This window comes from Chanodichthys erythropterus, chromosome 15 (genome assembly GCF_024489055.1).
Source record: "Chanodichthys erythropterus isolate Z2021 chromosome 15, ASM2448905v1, whole genome shotgun sequence".
NCBI classification, from domain to species: Eukaryota; Metazoa; Chordata; class Actinopteri; order Cypriniformes; family Xenocyprididae; genus Chanodichthys; species Chanodichthys erythropterus.
In genome coordinates this window covers 9,003,307-9,021,380 of record NC_090235.1, presented here as the reverse complement: position 1 = coordinate 9,021,380, position 18,074 = coordinate 9,003,307, and the positions used below count along the sequence as shown (strand labels likewise).

The following is an 18,074-nucleotide window of genomic DNA, read 5'->3' as shown; positions in this document are numbered from 1 at the left end:
TCTTGAGAAATGCTGTCCAAATGTCCTGTTTGTTATGATGATGTCTAAAGTCCCCACCAAAGGAAGTAGTCCCTTTTAGCACTTTGTTAGCAACCGCCGTTTTTAAGGCACAGTAAAGGTTTAAAAAATCACAAGTGGGTTATAACTGTGTTTTATGTCATAGATCAAAACATGAAAGTATTTAGAGGCTTTGTTAACCACAGACCTTATTTCAGGCGATTTAGCTAAAACCCATTCAAAAAACCCATAGACTTTAAGCCGTTGGAACCGGAAGCCCTAAAATGCTAACTCGCTTCCGGGTTTTGCCTACAAAAATGCGTCATCCCTGAGGTACTCTATTAGGCGCTAAAAATACTAACTTTACCCATTAAAAGTCTGTTGATTGTCGAACCAGTGGGATCACTCTGGGTCCTAAAGGAGACCCGATACCTGATGACAAGAAATTCTCAAGAGTAAGACCCATGCATTTTAAGCAAAATCATTTCTCTTAGAGATACTGAGTGGAAAAAAAACATCACGATTTTTTTTATTTAGCACATGCATCTGTGGATCAAAGACTTGGCTGTAACCACAGAGAAGTTTGTCACGCTGACACGCTGTGACTGTCTTAAAACGCTTCCTTAACTTGTACTTCAGGGGGCTGGTTTCTAGATCGTCGCCTTGTATGCAGAAGTGCCCATGTGTTCGGATCAAAGACATGCGTCGTAACGCGCTCATCTGTGCCGCGCCGCAGAACTGGTACAGCCTCCCTCACTGTTTAAAATAAGCCTCGGTCGTGATTATACGCTTTCACTCGCCAGGCCCAAATTACAGGTCCTGCTCGCCATGCAAGGTTCCTCCAAGCTTAGAAATGCTATCGGGGGAGAAAGAGAGAGAGAGTCGTGCCTGGCGCATGGAGACGCAGAGACAAACAGTCGTGGAAATGAGCTGGTGAGAAGCAAACAGCTGGAGGAAGAGTTGAACATGGTGTGAAATCAAACAAACAGCTCGAACCAATACATCAAACTGATAAACATACAAGTGCATACAGTGTTTTTTAAGAAGATGAACTTTCAGAGGTTCAGAAACTACAAATTAATAAGGTCATAGGAATTAAAGGCACAATATGGATTAAAACATCCAAAAACCACTAAAACAGTGTTATATATTTTGTTTACTTGTGTACTTACATTATCCAAAATATTTAAATCCAGAGAAATAAGCAATTTTATCCAGGACATATTACATATTGTGCCTTTAATAGCATTTTAAGGTAAATTCCATCGAATTAAAAAGAAAACATTTAGCAGAAAATGTACATACAATTTGGAATTGGCATCATAGTATACTGTAAATATTATATATATTGTATTTAAAATATTTTGAAGTTTTTATTTGCTGACAATCTAACCTGGTTTAGTGACAATGTTGAACAGCATTGGTTCTCATGTGTCATGTTAATGAGAAAGAGATTTTGGAGCAATATTTTCTGCAAATAACTGCTTAAATTTGTGTTGTTCTTTGCTTCAGACAACAAATAGTATCCTATATAAGTAATTTGGGCTTTTATGGTGTTAAACTTCTCTTTTTGTGTTTTAAAGTCATGCAGAGTTGGAAAAAACAAGACAGTGAGTAAATGATCACATTTTTTTTTTTTTTTGTGAACTTTTCCTTTAAGGGGCAAATTACACCAGACTTGCTTTATGGAAATATTGATTCATTTAATCGGTCCAATGTTTTGAAAACTTGAACTATTAACTTAATTCAGCTTTCAGACTGCAAAAGCATCGAGATGTACCGTAACAGCCAAAGATGTTAAATTAAAAAACTTCCACAGATGGAACTGAAGAAAGTGTGAACGAACGGCCCCCTAATGCTGGTCTGGCAGAAACCATGAGGGATTTGTTGTGCTTTGTGAAAGCAAAAAAAGCTCGAAAGATGAAAGTGCTTTTGTTGTTTTATGCATTTTTTTGTACTTTGCTGTTAACAGAGTATCTGCTTTCTACGTTCTCAGCCACCTGTTACTCTATTACAGACACAGACACACACACACAGTCTGGCCTAGACTTGCACGTTCTCACATTACCACCGAGTTAAACAACTCCAAACATCCTTCAGTTCAAATAATCGTTCTCTCCAGACTGTTTAAAAAAGCCTCCGTTTGCTGACACCAGCACACCTGCCTTAAGAAAACAACATGAGAATTCATTAAGTGAAAGTGAGATCTAACAGGCGTCGCATACACACACCATCAGCGTTTCATGTACAGAGAGCTCTTTTGAACGTTTAACTCAACCGGCATTAGTGTGTCGCAGATCGACCCTTGACTTGATTCCCCAGCCAACGCCCAGAGCCCCACTGGCATCGCCATGGTGACAGACTATGTATTGGTTAAAGGAGTGCCCTGGTTTGGCCACTATACTGGGGTAGAAGGCCAATACTGCCAACCTCAGTAGATACACACACCCACACACACACACACACACACATGCTGGAGCAGCAGTGACATAATTGCACATGAAAGGTTGTTTTTTAAAACATCTGGTGCAGCAAGTGCAGTTTAATGAGTGTTGGCTGCGGATCTGAAGCATTAATTAGTGGGCTGATATCCACACACACAGAGCAGCAGCACTTTACTATTTTTAAAAAGCAATGATGTCATGTTTGATCCCAGAGGCATGGACTTTTTTGTGTGAATGTGGAAAGTGGCCCGAGTGAGGCGTGTCGTTCTGCTCGTGGATATGGAGGACAGATATTAGAACGCTTAAGGAGAAAAATTTAACTAATTTGCTCTTTACTGTGATTTATTTCTATTAATGTTTTTGTATTTATACTTTTTGTTTCTATTACATGTCTTTTTGGAATACTTGATTCTGATTGGTCAGACATTGCATTTTGTGGTGGAATATTTTTGTGTACTGATATGTATATATATATATATATATATATATATATGTATGTGTATATATATATATATATATATATATATATATATATATATATATATATATATATATGTATGTGTATATATATATATATATATATATATATATATATATATATATTATCCCAGTGTCCTTACATAGGACAAGCGGTTTGGAGAATGGGTGGATAAGCAAATAATAATATAATAAATACAATAATTAATATATAAATAATATAATTATATTACTAATATATAAAATTCTATACATTTAAATAATAATAAATAAAATATATACATTGTGTAAATTCTATTGTATTTACTAATTATAATGTAACTTATATTATATTTGTATAATATATTTTTATTGTATTTATAATACAATTTGTACATACTGTACTTTATATATTGTACCATGATTATATCAATCATTTTAAATAACGTTTTTATTATTCATTTCATGCATTATTTTGAGTTATTTGAAATTAACTGTGATATTAAATTATATTTGCACTTAAACTGAACTTGTCTGTTCATGGATTTTTTTATTTTTTTATTACTGCCTTATGAAATGTGCTAAATCAGTAAACGTGCCTAGCTTAGCAAAACATAGAAGCTATATCACTGCATATTGACCTATTTGTTTATGGCACTATGTATAATTTTATGTTTCTCTTTATATATATAAGTGAATCCTCTGCTTCAAGAAAGATTTAGGAAAGTTATAATTCACAGTATGTTGTCATTTTGACCTGTCTCTTGGACTCCACCTAGTGATCTCTGATGGAAAGACACGTTAACGATAATCTACTACAGGGAGATTTAGTGAACGTGATTTCGTCTTTGTTGATCCTGGAACAACTTTCCAATCAACTAATCAGATTTGAGGGACAAGTTTACAGTTTATGTCAAGTTTTTTTTCTTCTTTTTTTCCCCCATGTTTTTCTCAGGTTTTGATTTGATGGAATACTTCAATGTAAGAGATTTTCTTGGAGAAAAATTTGAGCCAGGTCAGACCCCGTATGTCCGGCTCGGTACCATGCCCATCGTCCAACAAACAGAGTAAGTGATTAGTGAGTGAGTCATTACTTGCAGTGGTATATGTAAAAATCACCCTTTTTTTAAATGTTGTCTTGTCTGATACGTTATACATATATATTTTCAATTTTTAACGAGAGCTTTCTTTGTTTCTTGTGTTGTAGAGATGTCTTGCCTCAGGGTTTGCCTGATGAATATGCGTTTGTGACCACATTTAAGTTCAGGAAGACCTCCCGTAAGGAAGACTGGTACCTGTGGCAGGTCTATGACAAATACGGCATCCCACAGGTGCATATACTGAGGGGTCCTTATTCTGGGGCGCCAAAGAGGATCTGATATTTCCATTTCTCTACATTTTACCAAATAAAACTTATTTTTAATGTCAAATATATTCTATAAATATTCTCCAGGTGTCCATCCGTCTGGATGGAGAGAACAAGGCGGTGGAGTACAACGCTGTGGGCCTGACGAAGGACGCAGTCCGGGCGGTCTTTAAGAACCCAGAGGTGGACAACCTGTTTGACCGTAACTGGCATAAGATTGGCATGAGGGTGGACTCCAAGTCTGTGTCCCTTTTCCTGGACTGCAAGCACATTGAGACGCTGCCCATAGAGGACAGAGAAGACATTGACATCCAGGGAAAGACTGTCATTGGCAAGAGACTCTATGACAGCGTTCCCATTGATGTAAGCACCTGTGTTGAGGTTTAATTATACATATTCTCATTTAGATTAGTTTACATCTTAAAGATTAAGTCTCCCTTACACAAAAATACTGTGAAATGACGGCATCAAATAGTAATACCATTGAACACTAAGGTACTCACCCTCATGTTCCAAACCCGTAAGACTTTAGTTCATCATTTCTTTCATCATCATTCTTATGTTACGCAGCACGTTTGAGCTTCTGCAAGAACCAATGAGGTTCATTCTCGTGTTACGCAGCACGTTTAAGCTACTGCAAGAACCAATGAGGTTCATTCTCGTGTTACGCAGCACGTTTAAGCTACTGCAAGAACCAATGAGGTTCATTCTTGTGTTACGCAACACGTTTAAGCTTCCGCAAGAACCAATGAGGTTCATTCTCGTGTTACGCAGCACGTTTGAGCTTCTGCAAGAACCAGTGAGGTTCATTCTTGTGTTACATAGCACGTTTAAGCTTCCGCAAGAACCAATGACGTTCATTCTTGTGTTACGCAGCACGTTTGAGCTTCCGCAAGAACCAATGAGGTTCATTCTCGTGTTACGCAGCACGTTTGAGCTTCTGCAAGAACCAATGAGGTTCATTCTCGTGTTACTCAGCACGTTTAAGCTTCTGCAAGAACCAATGAGGTTCATTCTTGTGTTACGCAGCACGTTTGAGCTTCTGCAAGAACCAATGAGGTTCATTCTTGTGTTACGCAGCACGTTTGAGCTTCTGCAAGAACCAATGAGGTTCATTCTCGTGTTACGCAGCACATTTAAGCTTCCGCAAGAACCAATGAGGTTCATTCTCGTGTTACGCAGCACGTTTGAGCTTCCGCAAGAACCAATGAGGTTCATTCTCGTGTTACGCAGCACGTTTGAGCTTCCGCAAGAACCAATGAGGTTCATTCTCGTGTTACGCAGCACGTTTGAGCTTCTGCAAGAACCAATGAGGTTCATTCTTGTGTTACACAGCACGTTTGAGCTTCCGCAAGAACCAATGAGGTTCATTCTTGTTACGCAGCACGTTTGAGCTTCCGCAAGAACCAATGAGGTTCATTCTTGTTACGCAGCACGTTTGAGCTTCCGCAAGAACCAATGAGGTTCATTCTCGTGTTACGCAGCACGTTTGAGCTTCTGCAAGAACCAATGAGGTTCATTCTCGTGTTACGCAGCACGTTTGAGCTTCCGCAAGAACCAATGAGGTTCATTCTTGTGTTACACAGCACGTTTAAGCTTCCGCAAGAACCAATGACGTTCATTCTTGTGTTACGCAGCACGTTTGAGCTTCAGCAAGAACCAATGAGGTTCATTCTCGTGTTACGCAGCACGTTTGAGCTTCTGCAAGAACCAATGAGGTTCATTCTCGTGTTACGCAGCACGTTTGAGCTTCCGCAAGAACCAATGAGGTTCATTCTTGTTACGCAGCACGTTTGAGCTTCTGCAAGAACCAGTGAGGTTCATTCTTGTGTTACGTAGCACGTTTAAGCTTCCGCAAGAACCAATGAGGTTCATTCTCGTGTTACGCAGCACGTTTAAGCTTCCGCAAGAACCAATGAGGTTCATTCTCGTGTTACGCAGCACGTTTGAGCTTCAGCAAGAACCAATGAGGTTCATTCTCGTGTTACGCAGCACGTTTAAGCTTCCGCAAGAACCAATGAGGTTCATTCTCGTGTTACGCAGCACGTTTAAGCTTCTGCAAGAACCAATGAGGTTCATTCTCGTGTTACGCAGCACGTTTGAGCTTCAGCAAGAACCAGTGAGGTTCATTCTCGTGTTACGCATCACATTTGATCTTCCTCAAGAACCAATGAGGTTCATTCTCGTGTTACACAGCACGTTTGAGCTTCCGCAAGAACCAATGAGGTTCATTCTCGTGTTACGCAGCACGTTTGAGCTTCAGCAAGAACCAATGAGGTTCATTCTCGTGTTACACAGCACGTTTGAGCTTCCGCAAGAACCAATGAGGTTCATTCTTGTGTTACGCAGCATGTTTGAGCTTCTGCAAGAACCAGTGAGGTTCATTCTTGTGTTACGCAGCACATTTGAGCTTCAGCAAGAACCAATGAGGGTCATTCTCGTGTTACGCAGCACGTTTGAGCTTCCGTAAGAACCAATGAGGTTCATTCTCGTGTTACGCAGCACGTTTGAGCTTCCGCAAGAACCAATGAGGTTCATTCTTGTGTTACGCATCACATTTGAGCTTCCTCAAGAACCAATGAGGTTCATTCTTGTGTTACGCATCACATTTGAGCTTCCTCAAGAACCAATGAGGGTCATTCTCGTGTTACGCAGCACGTTTGAGCTTCAGCAAGAACCAATGAGGTTCATTCTTGTGTTACGCATCACATTTGAGCTTCCGTAAGAACCAATGAGGTTCATTCTCGTGTTACGCAGCACGTTTGAGCTTCAGCAAGAACCAATGAGGGTCATTCTCGTGTTACGCAGCACGTTTGAGCTTCAGCAAGAACCAATGAGGTTCATTCTCGTGTTACGCAGCACGTTTGAGCTTCCGTAAGAACCAATGAGGTTCATTCTCGTGTTACGCAGCACGTTTGAGCTTCCGCAAGAACCAATGAGGTTCATTCTCGTGTTACGCAGCACGTTTAAGCTTCTGCAAGAACCAATGAGGTTCATTCTCGTGTTACGCAGCACGTTTGAGCTTCCGCAAGAACCAATGAGGTTCATTCTCGTGTTACGCAGCACGTTTGAGCTTCCGTAAGAACCAATGAGGTTCATTCTCGTGTTACGCAGCACGTTTGAGCTTCCGCAAGAACCAATGATTTTCCAATGAGCAAGAGGTTTGTTCTCGCACGTCAATCAGGTACAGTTGAGCTTCTGTTTATGTCCGCTGATCAGTCTTTATGTGAATAAAATTAAAAATAAAATTAAATCTGTTCATCATATAAAGCTCTCAAGTCTCTTTAGAAAATTTGGACTAAACCGCTCAATTAATATGGATTAGTCTGAGGGTGAGTAATTAATGACAGAATTTTCTTTAAATTGATCAAATTTTATTTCATATAAATGCTCTTTTGAACATTATATTCATCAAAGAATCCTGAAATAAATGTATCAGCTTTTGACAAAATGATAAGCAGCACATCTGTTTTCAACATTGTTAATAATAAGAATAAATATTAGAATTATATTAGACTGATTGGTCACACTTTAGAGTCCAATTCTAACTATTAACTAACCCTTAACTAGGACTTTTGCCTCAATAAACTCCTAATTACTGCTTATTACTAGTTAGTAAGGTAGTTGTTAAGTTTAGGTATTGGGAGGAATAAGGATGTACAATATGGTCATGCAGAATAAGACATTAATATGTGCTTTATAAGTACTAATAAACAGCCAATATCCTAGTAATATGTATGCTAATAAGCAAGTTAATAGTGAGAATTGGACACTAAACTAAAGTGTTACCTAAATTACATTTTAAAATATATTAAAATAGAAAAGTTATTTTAAATTGTAATATTTTATTTATCTATTTCACAATATTACAGTTTAAATTGTATTTTGATCATATTAATGCAGCCTTTGTTGAGCAAAAGAGACTGGAAAAATGTAAAAAATCTTACTGACCCTTAACTTTTGAACTGTAGTGTATGTTTATGAAGTTTTAAGTCAACCAAAATCACATCTAATACAATCCTGTCTTTCATGTATAGTTTGACCTCCAGAGGATGGTGATCTACTGTGATGGTAAACAGTCTGAGCAGGAGACATGTTGCGATATTCCTGGTGGCCCAGTAAGTGCATGTGACACACACACACACACACACGCACACACACACACACACACACCTTTATTCTCAACTCATTATTTCTACAAAAAGAATATGTAAACACATCACCTAGATAATAAGGCAAAAACACATGCTTTCGCACAGGACTCAAAGGTTTTTGTTTGTAGTCCTTGATGAAGATGAAGACGGGGAATATTTGTTGTCCAGTGTCCAGAATTTCATACTGGACATCTGAAGCTGCTCTGCCATCCTTTCCTCTTCGATTCCTCTCTCTTTCGTTCTTTCTTTCATAACACATTCAGTCTCTTTCCGTTTCCTCGTTCACTTTCTCTTCTCACTCAGTGTGAACAATCTTTGGCGACCGAGGCCCCCCCAGTCCCGCTGCCCACCCCAAAACCAACAAGTGCTGAGCAGAAGAAACCAGCTGCGGTCAACTGCTCCTGTCCTGCAGGGGAAAGGGTAAGACCTTCCAGGTCAAAGGTCACACTTTTAAAGCTGGTCAACCCCCATGTTTAACATGCAAAAAATTGAATATTAGCCTTATTATGCTGTATAGTAAACAAAATTATTTACAGTACATGAGAAATAAAAGACTAAATAGACTAATTATTTTCTGAAACATGTGCTGAAGAAATTTTAGTCATGCTAATAAGGAATGTTTGAGGTTCTATAAGCAAAATCTGTGACATGTTGTTGATTACCACAAAAAAAATAATTTTGGCTCATTCCTCAGTTTGTAAAGGCCAAAATTAAGTTTACAGTACATATAGTATAGCCACATGACTTTAAAATTAAATTACATTTTTTTTACATGAGACTAGTGTGATGAAAATAAATAAATAAAAAAATAAAAAAATAAATATATATATATATAAAAATAATAAAATATTTAAAAAAAAATTATGAGCTGTGCATTTTTGTATTGAAGGATGAGTCAAAATTATCTGTGTTAATCAGAAATGTCATGGGTGCTTTTATAGAAATTAGTTTGTATGAACCTATAACATTTCTTTAAAGATATAAGGCTGGATATCAATTTTTTTTTTTTTTTTTTAATCTGAACTTTCTTTTGTAATGCATTCAGTTCCTTTTTGTAATGCATTCATTCTATAATCGCTCTTATTTCTGACCTCCACTTTCAAAATGTATCCCCTCATTGCTCTCTCTTTTGCTATCTCTCTCAATCTTTCCCATCCTACAGGGTGAGACAGGTCTACCGGGTGCCACAGGGCCCAAGGGTGAAAAGGTCAAATAGTGTTTCAGTATCACAACAACTTTAATATGCTTTTGCACATCTCTGGATGCATTTCCGATGGATCTTTGCATAAACTGTACATCTGCAGGGGGATCCTGGTCTAAAAGGGGCAGAAGGACCGCCAGGGCTCAAAGGGCAGAAAGGAGAACGTGTATGACACTAATACTATCTCTTATAAAGCTTCATTAACTGTTTAGATGAACCTAAAACAGCATTGCTGCATATTAGAAATGTTGTATGCTTTTCACATACAAGTTATCAGTTACAGTTAGAGAAAAGCATGATTTATTTTTATATTATATTGATATGCTTCCATCTTTGCTGTTTCTGTGTCTCTGGGCCTGGAGAATAATTGATCGGTGTTGATTGATTATTTGCAGGGCCAGGCTGTCTCTATCAAAGGTGATAGAGGAGAGAAGGTAAGGTCATGAATTTAACAGCCAAACTCCTCAGGATAGACAAAACACAGTGAATGTTTAGTCTACAGTATATGTGTGTTTGTTTGTGCACATTTGTTTGTCGTTTTCATCAAAAACTTCATTCTTCCCTTGAGTCTAAAGTCTAGGATTACAAAAAGAACATAGCAGAAACTAAAAAATGTGAAAATTGTCGTTCTTTTGAGGATAAAGACAATACAAATACCGTATTTTGAACAGCAGAATTATAGGTCCGCCAACCTCAGAGGATATGCAAAACACTGAACACCCACTCACTGCGCTTTAAACAGACATCCTCCGCTGCTCAGCAGACAGACGTACAGACTCCAGGGCATAATTACCTCAGAATAATGTCATAATTAGACAACCGTGTCTTGGGAACAGAATGGCAAATGCCATTATTTAAACATTTACCTGTGCTTATTTTGATATCAGTAAATGTCCAGATTTCACTCATTTGATCTGTGAAGACTTCTCGAAAAGAATCGTATTTAGAAATTTCCATTGGACTCGGGCACTATGCTGCCAAATTTAGATGCCAGCCGACGCCCACAGTTAGAAAAATGTTGCATGCTGGATTGGTCAGTGGAATGTCCTGCGGGCGACCTAAAAACAGCAAATGTGAATATTGACCCCTGCTGTGCTGGAGCAAAACAACAATTACAAAACAAACACACTCAACAATTATTGTTGGTTTACAACAAACCCTTAGGTGTGTGTGCTGTTACTTTTCGACGCGGCAAAAGTTATTTCCTTATTCAGTAGTTTTGTCTTGTTTTCCAGTACGAATATCTATGGAAGCTTGTTTCCGCCACTGAATAGAAAATTAAAAAGTAATTGGGACTCTTTTTTTCAGAATTTTTAAATATAATCTTGCAATATAATAAAGTCACAACTGTGGGATTTATACTCACAATTACGAGAAAAAAAGTCACAAATGCAAGTTTGTATTTCGCAATTCTGACTTTATAACTCACAAAATAAAAAAGTAATCGTGACTCTCAATTCTGACTGTATTTCTTGCAGTTGAAAATGATATCTCAGAATTCTGTGGAAAAGAAGACAGAATTTTGAGATATCATTTTCAACTGCAAGAAATACAGTCAGAATTGAGAGTCACGATTACCTTTTTTATTTTTATTTCATGGCGAAAACAAGATTCCATAAATCGAAACATTCTTAAATCAAGAAACATTTACTTGAGAAGCGATATGACTGAAGGCTTATTTTCTGAACAATTTATCAAAATGAAATGTTATTGCATAAAACAAGAATAATATCTATCATTAGAGTAAGAAAAATAAACAAGGAGAAATCAAGATTATTTTTCTTACACCTCTGACAGATTTTTTTTTCTTTTAATCATAAACTCATTATATTTGATTTTTCTTCTGAAAACAAGACTTACTATCTTAAGTCATTTACCTTTTCAAATATATCTTGATTAAAAATACTACATAAGACATTTTTTAGAAGGCAGACAATAAATAATCCCTAGACCTACAATAAAGGAGGAATCCAAGCCATATGGGTCAGTAAGCAACTACCCAGGGCTGCGTTTCCCAGCATTGTAAGCCAAGTTGGGAAACGCAGCCCAGAACACTTTGGCAACCCTAAAAAAAAATGGTTATGCATGATTTGCAGTTTGCTCGTATATGTATGTGTCAATTATTTGCATGCGCGTCCATACATGTATGTATGTCCGAATGTATGTCTGTGTACTCACATGTATCAGTGTGTTATATAATGTTAGCTAGCAGCATATCGAGGAGTTGGCTGGTTAAAGTGCATGATGCCACAAACGCATGTTTGTGTTTGAGGTGTTGCTCTGTCTCTGTCTTTCTCAGACCTTGTCATGTGGTCAAATTGTCAGTCCTTTCACACTGAGATCTTCATGTCGGAGCTGTGGTGCAGTAGTTCACGCAAATATTCAATGTTTAATTATTTTTACATAATCTAAGACTTGCTTTACATTACCGAATTTAAGTAATCAATATGCCTATATGTTCACTGAGTTTGCTGCAATGCATTCTGGGATTTCCTTTGGCAATGCTACATTAGAAACTGTCCAAAAGCTAGAAGGTAGCATGATTATGTTACCTACCATCTTGTTACCTAAAATCTTTTTGCATCATACGTCAACTTTATCATAAATGCTTCTTTATATTTCACAATTGCAACTTCATTTCTTATAAATGCATCTTTATTCATTATCTAAAAAATGTGATATTATTGCTTAATTTGAAAGTTTATCTTCTCTGATTTTCAACTCACTTTGTATAGTTAAAGTGTCGGTAATATATGGACAATGTTTACTCGTTCTCTGTGTTACCTGGACCGAGAAATTCACGTTTATTTGTCAGCAAAAGATGATGTGGTGGACTCCAGGAATTTCGTGAGAATTATTATACTTATGAATTTTTTATCCTCACCCAACTACAGTCGGATCAACAGATGGTTATTAACATAACAGTTATTGTAGGGGTGGGTTTATCACCGAAAATTGTATCATACTTTGTCAACTCTTTAAACAGCATTATGGTAAAAATGGGATACTATGGCAACAGCTTTTTTTCTACTTCAGCATTTTGCTTCGGGGGGTTGGGCAGTAGAAAACAATCAACTGACAAAAGAGCAGTTTCTTTTGGTTTATCCCTTCCGTCCAGCCTAAAACACTGTGACGTGGTTACCCAGTTTGAAATGTTGACTACAAACACAGAGGTTTTTCAGATTTTCGGTCTCAGCGTTCTCTTCATATTTACTGCCTACAATGTGCTGGATGCTTCACTGGAAACCTAAAGTAACTCACTAACGTTCAACATTTACTCTTTGAATTCTTGCACCCGGGATCAAAACAAGTTGACACCATTATGACTAAAAGTTTGCTAAGAAGTATTTCCTACTAAAGCAAGGCGGTATTTGACTCTGGGCAAGACTGGTGGGAGTGGCTTTGGACGGCAACATGCCCACTACTTATGGGTGTTGAAGTTTTCCTATACCTGTTTGGCAAAAGGGAAGACAACAGCCGTTTTTCTCTGTTTTTTTCTTTCTTTCTGCTGTATTAGGCAGCCAAGTTTTATTGAAAACCCATTTTCCAGTGGTGAAGTACCCCTTTAAACTTTATCTCAGAATTATTCAATTCAATTCACATTTATTTGTATAGCGCTTTTCACGATGCATATCGTTTCAAAGCAGCTTTACGGAGAATGCATGTCAACATTGCAATTTAAAGAATGCAGTTAGCAAATAATGTAATAATTTAGGCAATTCATTTACAATCACTGTTAGCAGTTTAAAGGTGCTAAAGAGGATCTTTTCGTCGACTGAGAAACCAAAGACTGTTACTGAGTTTTTGAAATGAGCGCATGCGTAACAACCCCCCTCCTTCGAAGGAACGCCTCCCAAAACTCGTAAACACTCTTATTGGAACACGAGTGTTTACCACCGGCATTCGCTGTGTCGTGTTAGTGGATTCATTATGTCGGACTCACCGCAGGTAACTCATAATCTGCAGTTGTTATTCCTGTCTCCTGACAAAAACATTGCATGCGGCGCCTGTGGAGTGTGGAAAGTTACTCGTCTCGTCTCTCACAAGGTCATGGCAGTGATTGACAAGCCAGAGGGCCAATCCGCGCATGTCTCTCACAAGGAACGTCATGTTTTTAAGGCCCTACCTCGTGCACAGATGATGTATATTAATATTATCACTTTCAGTGCACCTAATAAATAGTCTTTTATCAGTTAGTAAAGACAGTTTCAAGTAATATTGCAAAAATGTATAAAACAAAACATCCTCTTTAGCACCTTTAACTGAAGGTAGAAGCAATGAGCTCCTGGAAAAATTAATTGCATATTAACAATAATTAGGATATATAGAAATTTGGGAATGTGCAGATGATTGCGTCTTCTGAAGTCCTCGCAGGAGTTGGCGCCGTCTCTTCACAGGTATTGGTCATCTGAGGTCTTCTTAAGAGGCTGGATCCAAACTGAAGCTGATGTCCTCTCTAGTCAAAACAGAAAAGCAAATGGATAATAATTAGCGTAGCTGCTGTTCTTAACATTAAGCAAAGATAGCCATGTGCAATTGATCTGATATGAGATGCATTATGTGAATGCTTGGCTAAAGAGATGCGTCTTTAATCTAGATTTAAACTGGGTGAGTGAGTCTGAGCCCCGAACATTATCAGGAAGGCTATTCCAGAGTTTTGGAGCCAAATGTGTAAATGCTCTTCCTCCTTTAGTGGACTTAGGTATCCTAGGTACAACCAGAAGTCCAGAGTTTTGTGATCTTAAAGAGCGTGAAGGATTGTAGGGCGATAGAAGATCGGTTAATACACAGGAGCTAAAACATTTAGCAATACTTTATAATCGAAATGGAACTTAATGGGTAACCAGTGTAGAGATGATAAAATTGGTGATATATGATCAAATTTTCTTGACCTGGTAAGAACTGTAGCAGCTGCATTTTGTACTAATTGTAGCTTATTTATTGAGGAAGCAGAACAACCAATTATGGAAACTAGTTTCAACAATTGATCGATTCATTAAAAACTAATTGAAATGAAATCTTAGCATCCACAATATGCTATATATGTAGGTTGTCATCTCTCTATGTTGTGGTCCTTCTGTTGTTACTTTCTCTTGATGGTGTTTGTCATTATCGGTTGGCTTTATTGAAGTGCATACTTTGAGAGTATGTCGATTCATGACTTTCACAACTTAATTATATGCTGTCAGCTGTAGTATGTGAAGCCATTACTATAATCAGGTCATAAAAGCTTTTCTCTTGTACCGTTCAACTCTCAGAATTCCAGGAGATTCCCTGGAGTGCACGAGACGTCAGAAAGGCAAGATATAATGGGAACTATTTCTATAGGTTTCCTTAGTGGTGTTTAGCGTTAGTGTGTGATTAATTGTCTTGACTAGAAAACTACTCTGACTGCTGTTGGCCTCATTTTGTCTTTTTATATTTTGGTCTCACAAGCCTTTCTACACAATTCATATGCTCTTACAGTATGTGATTTTTCCGTGAATGAAGATAGAAATGTTAAGTCTGATACTTTAGAGCAAAAACAGACAGTTTTTGGATGGTTTTTGATAATTACTCTTTTGGTTGAAACATCAGATTTTTCAGGTTTTCTCAGGAACATGTAAATTAAACTAATTAGTGCTTCACACGCATTTGGCCCCATTGAACATGTATAACACACGCTACAGCAGGAGTGGGGAACGTTGATCCTGGAGGGCCATTGAGTTTAGCTCCAACCCTAATTAAACACACCTGAAGCTAATCAAGGTCCTTAAGGATAACGAAAGTTACAGGAAGGTGAGGTTTTTTTTTTAGGGTTGGGGCTAAAGTCTGCAGGACAATGGCCCTCCAGGATCAACATTCCCCACCCCTGCTCTAAAGGATGGAAAGTTTTCGCATCCAGGAGTCATGTGACATCTAATTGCGAAGCCATACTGAAATTCCATCTCTCTCCACAGGGGGACAGCGGCGAGAGCGGTGCACCTGGAGCTAGAGGTGACAAAGGAGAAAGAGTAAGATAGACTTGAGTAGAAAACAATCAACAAGTAAAAACAGTAATATTGTGATGTGTTCATAAAAATACATATTTAATGTTTATTTGGCCATTTTTAGGGATCAGATGGTTTACCAGGTCTGGCTGGGAAACAAGGCGATAAGGGAGAAAGAGTGAGTAAAAAAAATGTGTGTTTGCGTTAGTTGATGCTATAATTTGATGGTGATATTGACCAAGCATGTCATGCTGATGAACAGGGTGAACGAGGAGTTGCAGGTGAAGCTGGGTTACCTGGACCTCTTGGACCAAAGGTAAAACATCACCACCTTTAGACAGAGATAGAATATGAGATAGAATATGTACTGTGTGGTTAGATCAGTGTCAAAAACAAACTTGTACAAAGAGGTCGTTATAATCCTAAAAATGATTTATGATATGATACTTCTTAATAAGAAATTATGTTAAATGCATTGTTGATTTTACCTATGAAATCAAATTAAGATGAAATTTAAAATATTGCACAAAATTATAACATAGTGTTAGATTATGCAGCCCTCTGCTGTTATAGTAGATTTCAGTGTATTCTTCATGTTATCTGCTCTGCATTGCCTCATTTTTGGGATCAATTTCTGACGCTGTGCTAGATGTTCTTCTCACATCATTTTTAACATGATCTGGCCTTCTTGATCTGACCTGTTTCCATTCAGGGTATCCAAGGTGAATCTGGTCCGCCCGGAGCACCGGGTCCTAAAGGGGTGTCTGTAAGTATGACCTGTGCATTTAAACCAGCTGCTTTTACTGATGATTATGGAAGACCATTTCTGCCTCAGAGTAAAATAATAAAAACATACTTAAAGAGATAGTTCACCCATTTACTCACCCTCAAGTTGTTCCAAACCTGTATGCATTTCTTTCTTCTGCTGAACACAAAAGAAGAATGTCAGTAACCAAACAGTTGATGGGCTCCATTGACTTCAATAGTATTTTTTTTTTGTCCATACTGTGGAAATCAGTGGGGTTCATGAACTGTTTGGTTACCCATGTTCTTTAAAATATTTTCTTTTGTGTTCAGCAGAAGAAAGAAATTCATACAGGCCTGAAATTCAATTCACATAGAATTTTCATGTAAATATTAAAACTTTATCATAAATGCTACTTTATGTTTCACACAATTGCAATTTCATGTCTCATAAATACATATTTGTATCTAACAATTATATAATGATTTGAATCCTTAATTTAAATATTCATTCATTCATTCATTCATTCATTCATTCATTCATTCATTCATTCATTCATTCATTCAGTCATTCATTCATTCATTCCAAATCTGGCTTTAGTAGATAATCACACCAAACAAATCAAAATGAAATCTTTGCATTCTGTAACATTGCATAATATTGTGTTACATCTGTTCATGACCAATCATAGTGTTGTCCAGTAGCTATTATAATTTTTATTAATATTTTAAATGAATTTTTCCAATTTTAGTTAAAGTTTTATTTTTTTTTAGTTTTTTTTTTAGTTTTTTTAATTATGTCTATATAGTTTTTATTAATTTTTATTTAGTTTTAGTTCGATTTTATTACATAAAATCATATAAAAATGGTTTTATGTGGTTTTAGTTTTAGTTAACTGTAATAACCCTGCTGTGAAGTTTGTAACATATTAACCGCATGTTGTGTTTTTCATCAGGGTGGCGCCGGAAATAAAGGAGACAAAGGATCCCCCGGAAATAGGGTAAAGGATGACTGACACCTGTCAATCACAACAATTGTTCCCACAAACACCATTACTTAGGCTTAGCGATCTGAACAAACCCCTAACGCTGAACTTTGGCACATAACTCGACCTGCACTGTTTGTGCTACAGACATGAATGATTCTTAAATCATGCAGCAGAGGTTTTGAACGTATCACGTCCTCTTCAGAAAGTGTAAAAATCTAGTTTAGTCTTGTCATTGCAAGAGCCCCTTTCACCCACTTCAAGGCCTGGGACAATGTTCCCGATCGTCTTCCCCTTGTCATCGTCCCCTGTTTGAGTTTTGCTGCTTTGGAATAACTTGGACGGAGTCCAAACCAGTCATTGTCACGAAGCACGGTACATACCTGTCAGATCCAAACGCTACAGAGGGAATATTTCTACAGAGTGTACGCAGGCAGACTAATAACTCAAACAGATGTCACAGTGCTGATGCAGACTCCATATTTCCTGTTCTGTGGGGGCGTTGTGCAGCCAGACAGTTTCACATGGTACAGCATTGCCGTCATTCCGCAGTCTGTCCGACGGTCCACCTCCACACATGCTTTTAAGACAAATTTGACTTTTCTGAAACAAACTTAGTTAATGCTAAAGCAACTTTGCGCCCCTAGTGACAGCATATGGAACTGCAAAAATACTGATTGTTTTCATACAGGTTAGGCCCGCCCTAAACTCACAGCACTGGTTGAGCTGATGTTGCTGTATTTGGCTGGTTGGGATG

General features: G+C 37.7%; 1 protein-coding gene across 1 annotated transcript in view; it reads left to right on the top strand.

Moving 5' to 3' along the window:
• Positions 1–18,074, top strand: part of col22a1 (collagen, type XXII, alpha 1) — a 69,111-nt gene that overhangs the window by 18,781 nt on the left and 32,256 nt on the right. The window contains exons 5-17 of the mRNA XM_067412280.1: positions 3,853–3,964; positions 4,105–4,228; positions 4,351–4,626; positions 8,301–8,381; positions 8,721–8,837; positions 9,580–9,624; positions 9,722–9,784; positions 10,014–10,052; positions 15,558–15,611; positions 15,712–15,765; positions 15,850–15,903; positions 16,300–16,353; positions 17,288–17,332. Coding sequence (XP_067268381.1) covers positions 3,853–3,964; positions 4,105–4,228; positions 4,351–4,626; positions 8,301–8,381; positions 8,721–8,837; positions 9,580–9,624; positions 9,722–9,784; positions 10,014–10,052; positions 15,558–15,611; positions 15,712–15,765; positions 15,850–15,903; positions 16,300–16,353; positions 17,288–17,332 — 1,118 coding nt within the window. The remainder of the gene's footprint in view (positions 1–3,852; positions 3,965–4,104; positions 4,229–4,350; positions 4,627–8,300; positions 8,382–8,720; positions 8,838–9,579; positions 9,625–9,721; positions 9,785–10,013; positions 10,053–15,557; positions 15,612–15,711; positions 15,766–15,849; positions 15,904–16,299; positions 16,354–17,287; positions 17,333–18,074) is intronic.